This window comes from Oncorhynchus kisutch, linkage group LG1 (genome assembly GCF_002021735.2).
Source record: "Oncorhynchus kisutch isolate 150728-3 linkage group LG1, Okis_V2, whole genome shotgun sequence".
NCBI classification, from domain to species: Eukaryota; Metazoa; Chordata; class Actinopteri; order Salmoniformes; family Salmonidae; genus Oncorhynchus; species Oncorhynchus kisutch.
The window spans coordinates 9,299,210-9,310,261 of NC_034174.2; the positions used below are offsets into that span (position 1 = coordinate 9,299,210).

An 11,052-nucleotide genomic window follows, 5' to 3' on the forward strand; every position below is an offset into this window, starting at 1 on the left:
TCTTCTGTTCTCTCGTTTTGAGAAAAGAAACGCCCACAAGGACGCTGGAAACTAAGACCAGGGTTTAGGTTAGTAGGAGACTACTGAAACTAAGACCAGGGTTTAGGTTAGTAGGAGACTACTGAAACTAAGACCAGGGTTTAGGTTAGTAGGAGACTACTGAAACTAAGACCAGGGTTTAGGTTAGTAGGAGACTACTGAAACTAAGACCAGGGTTTAGGTTAGTAGGAGACTACTGAAACTAAGACCAGGGTTTAGGTTAGTAGGAGACTACTGAAACTAAGACCAGGGTTTAGGTTAGTAGGAGACTACTGAAACTAAGACTAGCCTACTGTTTATTTCTCCAGTAAATACAGACTGATCAATGCGGCTAATATAACCTTCAGTACAAGCACAGGGGTATTTACAGTACATTAAACACAGAGTATACCTGTCTTATCTCCATTGAAATCATGTCAGATTCAGCATGATAGCGAAGATGGAGGGGGGGGGGGGGGGGTATTAACTTAATCAAGTCCTTTATTGTCATCTGTTATGTTGAATCACATCCATGCAGATATGGAACATGTTGTTTTACCGTGGCCTGGTTGTGTTGTTGTTTAACTCGTTCAGTGTCCAGCCCCTCTCTTTGCTCTTGGGCGTACTACTACTGTAGGTCAATAACAGTTATTCTCATAGACACGTCCCAGGCTCAGACTATTCTCTGCAGGAGAATTGTGTACTGTTATATGGTGTCAGGTTTTCACCCCGCTTTCTCATTTAAGTGATGCATGTTTATTCTTATAATCGTATTGATTCATTTTTTTTCTTAATAGAGCAAAGCTGATAATTTGGCAAAGTGGTCATCTTGAAAAAATAAATGCTACTGCATTTACCAAACACAATGTGTTTACCAAAAACACACTTATTTAATAAGATAGTGATAAAGACCTGTTAAATAATAGCGCACGGTTGCGATTTGCAGCAACACAAAGGGGGCTCTGAGGAATGGAGAGAGCACACAACCGGTGAGACTAAAGACGTTGCTGGTGGCTAAAATAGACGCATTTTAAATGAACGCACTCGCTCGTCAGAATTGCACTGGTAATTAGCCTACGTTTCAAATTACAAACATTTCAAATGACAATCTGAAAATCTGAACAAACCATCTCAATCCCCCCTCTTTCTAGCCTATACATAGTTGCGTCGCTATCGTTATTTGTAGGCCTTATACCGTAAAAAAAAATGTCATTCAAGTACGAATATCAATCGAAGTTAATAAAAGTGGGTCAGGCCAGGTGGTACAAATTACGCTCTATAAAATATAGGAGTTTCAAGAAAAGCCAGTGGTTTTGTTTGAGGTAGGCCCTACAGTATGACAGCATTTTGCGCAATGAATGATCAAATAAAATCACTGAGAAATAGAGTCGCTTAAAACAGATCTGAAGAGGGATTTAAATACAGCTGTGTCGGGAGTAAAGTAGGCTAAATATTTCCAAATGTAAGTCGAGCTATTTGAATCATCGGTGCTTTTCTTACAAGAGGAAACAAACTAGCTTCGTTGTAAAAGTTGCGGTCAGAATTCATTTGATTTGACGTGATAATCATTTCTTTAATTTGTTTTATTTCTTTGTCATTTCGAACAGTTTGAATCCTTTCAAACCATTACAACTAATGCCTACAAAAGACATTTAACTGCACTTCAGAATATTGAAAACAGAGACAGACGGTTAAAAACCAAACAATAAAATCTGTGTTCTAACCGCAGGCCCTGCCAGTTTAATTTATTGATTTATTCGTGGCCAGCATGTTACTGTGTGCGACAGTGTCACGACAAAATAATAACCTATCGAAAGGCAAGCAGCTTTACATCATTATCTGCCTATTATAACAACGTTATTTTAATGGAGAATTTGCCTATATCTAATCGTATTATTAATTGTAAGAGGTACAGTAGGGAAGTAGTGGGAGTAAGGGAGACCGAAACGCACGCGATCGCCAAAACAAAAGGGATCCTTCTCGTTACATCATTATCGCCAAAGATCGTCAACATTAGGCCTAATATTAGCAGGTAGGCTATATTATATTATATGTAGGCTGTATTATATTATATATAGGCTATATTATACCTATAGGCCTATAATGATGCTGATGCTGGAAGAACAAGAAATAGTGAACCTGACTGAGTAGCCGACTGAGAAAACTGGGCGCTTTGACGCCAATAGAGTGTAAATTACCTGACAATTATTGAATACTTAATTCATTCATAATAGCCACTCAACCACCCATTTCCCAAAGATGAATCTGGATTTGTCAATGTGCATTTGGGGAGGTGGGATGGTTTCTACTCCCATGCCCTTCCATCCCCTTTCATTCCCTCTCTCCTTTATTGGCTTTCAACGAATCTTCAAAGAGCGCGGACCCTATAATTAAGGGGCGGGATCTCTGCCTCTCCAAATACGTCTGTGCGCTCATGCCGGAGTTCTCTCAAACTGTCCCGGGACTGCGAGCAGAGAAGAGAACCGACTTAACTATCTACTCTTGGGATTTTGTTTCCCAGGGATGGCCGCATCTATTCTGGAGGTATGGAATATACTTGTTTGTGTTTTTAAGTTAACTTTAAAGTTGTTTTACAGTTACGCGCCATTTGTATTTTCCAGCAGAATTAGGCTACTGCTTGTCGTGGTTACTAGGGGCACACGCGTAGACTCTGACTCTGAAGGATCAGTCATGACCCAGGTTACTTTTCAATGTTCAAACGGAGAAAGAACGGGTTGCACTGTTGACATATGACAATATACTTTCATAAAACAAGATTTTATTGTGGTAAAATATGTAGTCTAAAATATGATATTTGTCTCTCCGTCTGTCAGAAACGATGTGCGTAACTGAACATTCGGACTAAAAGTATACCATAGCCTATGTCATTTATATTGGGTTTTATACAAAACATTTTAAAAAAGGGTATGTACTTTAACGCATATTAATGGCATGTATTCTATAGTCAGCCTCAGTCCAAGACCAATATGCTACGCTAGCCGACATCCCCAATTAAAAAGTTACCTCTACGCCCGTTGGTTATCATAACAAACATATGAGTTGATATAAGAAATAAATGGGACTTCGAATGAGTGAATAACAGGTTAACATCAAATATAATTCATATAGAAAAGTGTGGTCTGACCTACTGATTGGTAGACAGACTGGATGAAATGGTATATGCCTGACAAATCAGTCCACAGCCAAATCAACACGAAACGCAATCTCTCGCCAAACCTCTCCCAATAAGAAGATGTTGGTACAGTAGACTTGGTTCCACTGCAATTACAGAATCATTACATTTCCGCGGGTCATCAACACTATAACGCGGAGGACATACAAGTTAAAACGTGTGGTGGTGGGGGGGGGGGGGGGGGGGGGGGGTATTGAACAAAAAACGCATTACAGCCGCAGTTAACTCTTTATCTCTGTGATTGAGTGCAATTAACCTGGAAACAGGAGCCACAGCAACAGGATACGCTAAATCCACCGCAGGCGCTTCGCAGGCAGACGGAGGAAATCCACCCCTCAACTCAACCCCGATGTGGTGCCTCCGGGTGCTAGCTGGTGATTAGGGACTTTGTTACTGCTTTAAGGACGAGACTAGAGGCCTTAAATGGTCTTGCGTGGAATAACTTGTATCAGCTGACAGTGTAGTGTAATTTAGGGAAAACGTACTTTCAGCAATAGAAGAAATCTCTGTCCATATACACGAGTAGACATAGACCTAATACGCATTGGCTAGGTCCACCACATGCTGAAATATCAGCCTACAAGTCGCATGACTTAATGTGCACTATACAACTTTGGCTGGCTCTTGTCCTGAGATGCGCGTGTAAATTGGATATTGGAGCAAATCTCCTGTTGATTTGACCTGCGCGTTTGTCCCACTTGACACGCTGATCTCAAATTATAGGATTAAGGCCATGTAGCCTAATGCACGACCTGCTCAATACGAGCTCTTCAAAGGTAGTTGCATTGTTGTTCGAATAATCTTAATCTGGTGATTGACACATCTTTATAAAATCTCATGTTAAGACAGGACAATGAGGAGAGAGTCAGTTTGTGGAAAAATGCGCCATTGTTGAAAAGGCATAAATAAATCAAACCGTTTCAGATGTCATGGTGACCATTCAGGACTAACATGTTTGGCAAGATTTCAACTGACAACTGTTGCTGAGAACAATTTAGTTGACATAAACAGTGTTTTTTTTAAAATGTACATTAATCAGATACAGTTTTGTCGCATTTAATTCCTATTTTCCCTTTTCATTGATTTATTCTGTCTGTTTGACAAAACAAGCATGCATATATTTTCATCAACACAAATTTATTTGAAATGAACTGAAACCAAAGTAAATCTCCTCTGTTCTGTGATCAATGTATAGGGGAAAGCAACAGCCTACCATACTGTTGTGATTAGACACTGACAGAAGCAGCAGCAGCCATTTCCTCTGTCTGATCTCTCTTGTCTCCTCTCCCTTCTAGGAGGAAGCTCGCTATGGTTCCAGTCCTCTTGCTATGCTAACCGCTACCTGCAACAAGTTTGGCAGCACCAGCCCGGTGAGGGACTCAGCCACCCCGGGCAAGGCCGGCCCCGGCAGCACCGCTACAGTCAAGAAGCAGTACACCATGAGCTCAGAGCTCCAGGGACAGAGAAACAGCAGAGGAGGAGGAGAGAGCATGGAGAACTCCTACACTGGTTCCTTCAGCTCAGCGGGTGGGTTACTCACACCCACTGGCAGCCCTCCTCCATCCTCTGGGGGGTATACGTCCGAGTACAACCCCTTCTCCCACTCCTTCCAGACCTCCATGTCCCAGGGCCAGGACCAGTCCCTGCTGGTGTCCAAGGCCCACGCCACGGCCGACTGCCTGACCAGCGTCTACACCTCCCTGGACATGACTCACCCCTACGGCTCCTGGTACAAGGCAGGCATCCACCCCGGCATCACCGCCGCCCCCTCCAACACCACGTCCTCCTGGTGGGACGTCCACCCAAATACCAACTGGCTGAGTGCTGCCCAGCCCCAGTCCGACGGCCTCCAGGGCTCCCTCCAACCCGTCCCTCCCCAAGCCTCCCTCAGCCCCCAGCTGCCCAGCTACACCTCTGACTTCACCTCTCTGAACCCAGCTCAGTACCCCTCGGTGGGCCTGGGGTCCACATCACACCTCCTCCAGTCCTCCCAGCACATGCTGCCTCAGGACATGTACAAGCCCAAGCCGGTGTCTGGTGGAGGGCTGATGGAGAATCAGATGGGCCTGAAGCCTGCTGGTGGATCACGGGGTTACGGTGGGGGAACCACCACTGGCCGGTCCAACTGTGACTGTCCCAACTGCCAGGAGCTGGAGCGGCTTGGAGCCTCGGCTGCATCCCTGAGGAAGAAGCCCGTTCACAGCTGCCACATCCCGGGCTGTGGGAAGGTCTATGGTAAAGCCTCCCATCTCAAGGCCCACCTCCGCTGGCACACTGGGGAGAGACCTTTCGTCTGCAACTGGCTGTTCTGCGGGAAACGCTTCACACGTTCCGACGAGCTGGAGAGGCACGTCCGCACGCACACCCGGGAGAAGAAGTTCACCTGCCTGCTGTGTAACAAGAGATTCACCCGCAGCGACCACCTCAGCAAGCACCAGAAGACCCACGCAGAGTCTGCCCTGCAGCAGGCCAAGACCGGGGAGGGAGAGGCCCAGGACCCCAGGAACAACGAGGAGACGGCAGACCCCAATAACCTCAACACGGCCGTGCAGAATAACAACGTCCCTAGTGAGACGACTACCAACGGAGAGGAGAAGACTGGCTCAGCCAACGGGGTAGAGACCAGCAGTGGACTGCTGGAGATTTAACTTCAGCGTATGTGTTGTGGTCTTATAGAGATGTTTTGTTCAGTTAGTGTGGCACCGTTGTGGTGCAAAGTTTACTATATATCTAAAAACAAACAGCATTATTTAGTATTTGTACATGCTGCCCACGCGTTTGACATTAATTGTCAAAGGATGCATTTGACATAGTTTGTAATGACTTTCAAGATAACTGGCCAGGCTGGTTGGGAAATACCCATTCTGTGGACTTCACACACACACACACACACACCTCACACCTCACACACAATTTCTTAATTTTCAGTAAGACAAACCACTAAATTCAACCTGTAAGATCAGAGGGGAGAAACAAGAAGAAAATGTGTGTATCTAGTATGAGGGACAAAATGGACCATTGCTTTGCTATGGTACATTATTGGCTCAGTAAGAACCAGTCTCTGATATTGGGTACGTCTTGTTTTGGGATTTGAGTCTGTGCGCTTCCTATCATGTCTTATTTAATTTTAGATTTACACAAATAATCTAATTTATGTTTTAAATTATAAGCATTAAAGATTATCGTGCATTTTTCAGGCAGTGCATTGTTGGATAATAATGGCAAAATAAAGCCATTGATAATTTAGTAAATTAAGATGATTATTTTTTTCTTTTATTTATTGATTATAACCACGGTGATGTTGTTGGTGCTATCGTGTTTGAAGATGTATTTATAGATCTTGAAATGAATTGTTTCTGCTAACTATTTTCTACATAACTATTCTATTGTGAAGTCTGCACACCTGCCACGTTGACAGTGATGACGGCGTTCTCCTTTAGGTACTTTAATTCTGTATTGTCAGGTGCGTTATTTTTCTGCCCTTTTTCTAATTTGTTGATAAACTTTTTTTTCCAACTCTAATGAAAATGACACAATAATATTAAGACACACCGATTAAATTAAGGTAGAAATCAGATGGTATATGTTCACGTCTTCAAAGAAAGTCCAAAGTTTATCACAGCAATGCATGATGGATATTTAGGATAATAAACTCCTGATATTTTGTGATTGAACTTCATGGAGAATATTAGTTGGAACTTTTGCAGGATGTGGAATGAGCTAAATAAGGAAACTGTAATTTAGCATGAGCTTGGTATAGGAGTATGTCTTCAGTGTCGTGACATGAAATGGTGCTTCAGTAAAAAAAAAAAAAAAAGCTATTCACTTTGTTCGTTGGTGTTATTTTTATTTTTCCAAACCTATAAGTCTCATCTCCCCACTTGATTCCATAAAGGTTTATCTTGCAGAGGTAGCAAGCGATCCCAAAGGTCTAAAGGATAAATACTACATAGACTTGACACGTTCAACTCTTCTCTTTCCTCCTTCATCTCTCCCTGCCTCTCTTTTCCCTTCATCTCTCCCTCCCTCTCTTCCTCCTTCATCTCTCCCTCCCTCTCTCCCTCCATCATCTCTCCCTGCCTCTCTTTTCCCTTCATCTCTCCCTCCCTCTCTTCCTCCTTCATCTCTCCCTGCCTCTCGTTTCCCTTCATCTCTCCCTCCCTCTCTTCCTCCTTCATCTCTCCCTGCCTCTCTTCCTCCTTCATCTCTCCCTGCCTCTCTTTTCCCTTCATCTCTCCCTCCCTCTCTTCCTCCTTCATCTCTCCCTGCCTCTCTTCCTCCTTCATCTCTCCCTGCCTCTCTTTTCCCTTCATCTCTCCCTCCCTCTCTTCCTCCTTCATCTCTCCCTCCCTCCTCCTTCATCTCTCCCTCCCTCTCTTCCTCCATCTCTCCCTCCCTCTCATCCTCCTCCATCTCTCCCTCCCTCTCATCCTCCTTCATCTCTCCCTCCCTCTCTTCCTCCTTCATCTCTCCCTCCCTCTCTTCCTCCTTCATCTCTCCCTCCCTCTCTTCCTCCTTCATCTCTCCCACCCTCTCTCCCTCCATCTCTCCCTCCATCTCTCCATCCCTCTCTCCCTCCATCTCTCCATCCCCCTCTCCCTCCATCTCTCCCTCCCTCTCTTCCTCCTTCATCTCTCCATCCCTCTCTCCCTCCATCTCTCCCTCCCTCCTCCTTCATCTCTCCCTCCCTCTCTTCCTCCATCTCTCCCTCCCTCCTCCTTCATCTCCCCCTCCCTCTCTTCCTCCATCTCTCCCTGCCTCTCTTCCTCCTTCATCTCTCCCTCCCTCTCTTCCTCCTTCATCTCTCCCTCCCTCTCTTCCTCCTTCATCTCTCCCTCCCTCTCTTCCTCCTTCATCTCTCCTTCCCTCTCTTCCTCCTTCATCTCTCCCTCCCTCTCTTCTGCCTTCATCTCTCCTCCCTCTCTTCCTCCTTCATCTCTCCCTCCCTCTCTTCCTCCTTCATCTCTCCCTCCCCCTCTTCCTCCATCTCTGCCTCCCTCTCTTCCTCCTTCATCTCTGCCTCCCTCTCTTCCTCCTTCATCTCTCCCTCCCTCTCTTCTTCCTTCATCTCTCCCTCCCTCTCTTCCTCCATCTCTCCCTCCCTCTCATCCTCCTCCATCTCTCCCTCCCTCTCATCCTCCTTCATCTCTCCCTCCCTCTCTTCCTCCTTCATCTCTCCCTCCCTCTCTTCCTCCTTCATCTCTCCCTCCCTCTCTTCCTCCTTCATCTCTCCCACCCTCTCTCCCTCCATCTCTCCCTCCATCTCTCCATCCCTCTCTCCCTCCATCTCTCCATCCCCCTCTCCCTCCATCTCTCCCTCCCTCTCTTCCTCCTTCATCTCTCCATCCCTCTCTCCCTCCATCTCTCCCTCCCTCCTCCTTCATCTCTCCCTCCCTCTCTTCCTCCATCTCTCCCTCCCTCCTCCTTCATCTCCCCCTCCCTCTCTTCCTCCATCTCTCCCTGCCTCTCTTCCTCCTTCATCTCTCCCTCCCTCTCTTCCTCCTTCATCTCTCCCTCCCTCTCTTCCTCCTTCATCTCTCCCTCCCTCTCTTCCTCCTTCATCTCTCCTTCCCTCTCTTCCTCCTTCATCTCTCCCTCCCTCTCTTCTGCCTTCATCTCTCCTCCCTCTCTTCCTCCTTCATCTCTCCCTCCCTCTCTTCCTCCATCTCTGCCTCCCTCTCTTCCTCCTTCATCTCTGCCTCCCTCTCTCCTCCTTCATCTCTCCCTCCCCCTCTTCCTCCATCTCTGCCTCCCTCTCTTCCTCCTTCATCTCTGCCTCCCTCTCTTCCTCCTTCATCTCTCCCTCCCTCTCTTCTTCCTTCATCTCTTCCTCCTTCATCTCTCCCTCCCTCTCTTCCGCCTTCATCTCTCCTCCCTCTCTTCCTCCTTCATCTCTCCCTCCCTCTCTTCCTCCTTCATCTCTCCCTCCCCCTCTTCCTCTTCCTCTTTCATCTCTCCATCCCTCTCTCCTCTAAAATCCCCCCCCCCCCCTCTCTCTCTTGTCATATTCTTACTGTATTCCGTCCAACTTGCTCTTCTTGCCTCCCTCTTAACCAAAATACCTTCATTATCTACTTGCCTCCCTCTTAACCAAAATACCTTCATTATCTTCTTGCCTCCCTCTTAACCAAAATACTTTCATTATCTTCTTGCCTCCCTCTTAACCAAAATACCTTCATTATCTTCTTGCCTCCCTCTTAACCAAAATACCTTCATTATCTTCTTTCCTCCCTCTTAACCAAAATACCTTCATTATCTTCTTGCCTCCCTCTTAACCAAAATACCTTCATTATCTTCTTGCCTCCCTCTTAACCAAAATACCTTCATTATCTTCTTGCGGGCGGCACAAACAAAGCGATCGACTGAGATGAACTCTCTGGTCAGTCGACACAATTACCCTTTTGACAGTGCCACTGTAGTTACCCCCACTGTAGTTACCCCACCTGAGACAACCAGGCCCCTCTCCAGCCTCACATAGTTAATTAGACCCAGCTATGGTCTAGTAAAGTGAAGGAAGGAGGAAAGAGGGATGGAGGGAAGAAAGGAACGAGGAAAGGAAGGAGTGGAAAAAGGAAGGGGGGAGGGAGTGGAAGGAGGGAGGGAAGGAGTGGAGGGAGGGAGTGGAAGGAGGGAGGGAGGGAGGGAAGGAGTGGAAGGAGGGAGGGAGGGAGTGGAAGGAGGGAGGGAGGGAGGGAAGGAGTGGAAGGAGGGAGGGAAGGAGTGGAAGGAGGGAGGGAGGGATGGAAGGAGTGGAAGGAGGGAGGGAGGGAAGGAGTGGAAGGAGGGAGGGAGGGAAGGAGTGGAAGGAGGGAGGGAGGGAAGGAGGGAGGGAGGGAAGGAGTGGAAGGAGGGAGGGATTGAAGGAGTGGAAGGAGGGAGGGAGGGAGGGAAGGAGTGGAAGGAGGGAGGGAGGGAGGGAGGGAGGGAGGGAGGGAGGGAGGGAGGGAGGGAAGGAGTGGAAGGAGGGAGGGAGGGAGGGAGGGAAGGAGTGGAAGGAGGGAGGGAGGGAGGGAGTGGAAGGAGGGAGGGAGGGAAGGAGTGGAAGGAGGGAGGGAGGGAGGGAAGGACTGGAAGGAGGGAGGGAGGGAGGGAAGGAATGGAAAGAGGGAGGGGAGGAGGGAGTGGAAGGAGGGAGGGAGGGAGAGAAGGAGTGGAAGGAGGGAAGGAGGGAGGGAGGGAAGGAGTGGAAGGAGGGAGGGAGGGAAGGAGTGGAAGGAGGGAGGGAGGGAGGGAAGGAGTGGAAGGAGGGAGGGAGGGAGGGAAGGAGTGGAAGGAGGGAGGGAAGGAGGGAGGGAGGTAGGGAGGGAAGGAAGGAGTGTAAGGAGGGAGGGAGTGGAAGGAGGGAGGGAGGGAGGGAAGGAGTGGAAGGAGGGAGGGAGGGAAGGAGTGGAAGGAGGGAGGGAGGGAGGGAAGGAATGGAAGGAGGGAGGGAGGGAGGGAAGGAGTGGAAGGAGGGAGGGAGGGAGGGAGGGAGGGAGGGAGGGAGGGAGGGAGGGAATGGAAGGAGGGAGGGAGGGAGGGAAGGAGTGGAAGGAGGGAGGGAGGGAGGGAAGGAAGGGAGGGAAGGAGGGAGGGAGGGAGGAAGGAGGGAAGGAGGGAGGGAGTGAAGGAGGTGGAAGAGGAGGAGGGAGGGGGGGGGAGGGAGGAGGGAAAGGAGTGGAAGGGAGGGAGGGAGAGGAGGGAAGGAGTGGAAAGGGTGGAAGGGGGCGGATGGAAGAGGGAGGGAGGGGGGAGGGAGGGAAGGAGTGGAAGAGGGAGGGAGGGAGGGAGGAGGGAGGGAGGGAGGAGGGAGGGAGGGAAAGGAGGGAGGGAGGGAGGGAGGATGGAAGGAGGGAGGGAGG

At 48.1% G+C, this 11,052-nt stretch overlaps 1 protein-coding gene across 1 annotated transcript; it reads left to right on the forward strand.

Moving 5' to 3' along the window:
* Positions 1-1,338: 1,338 nt before the first annotated feature.
* sp7 (Sp7 transcription factor) lies at positions 1,339-7,028 on the forward strand. Its single transcript, XM_020495357.2, has 2 exons — positions 1,339-2,562; positions 4,507-7,028. Exons 1-2 carry the CDS (start codon positions 2,542-2,544, stop codon positions 5,857-5,859), a joined length of 1,374 nt encoding a protein of 457 aa, XP_020350946.1. The 5' UTR covers positions 1,339-2,541; the 3' UTR covers positions 5,860-7,028.
* Positions 7,029-11,052: the final 4,024 nt, after the last annotated feature.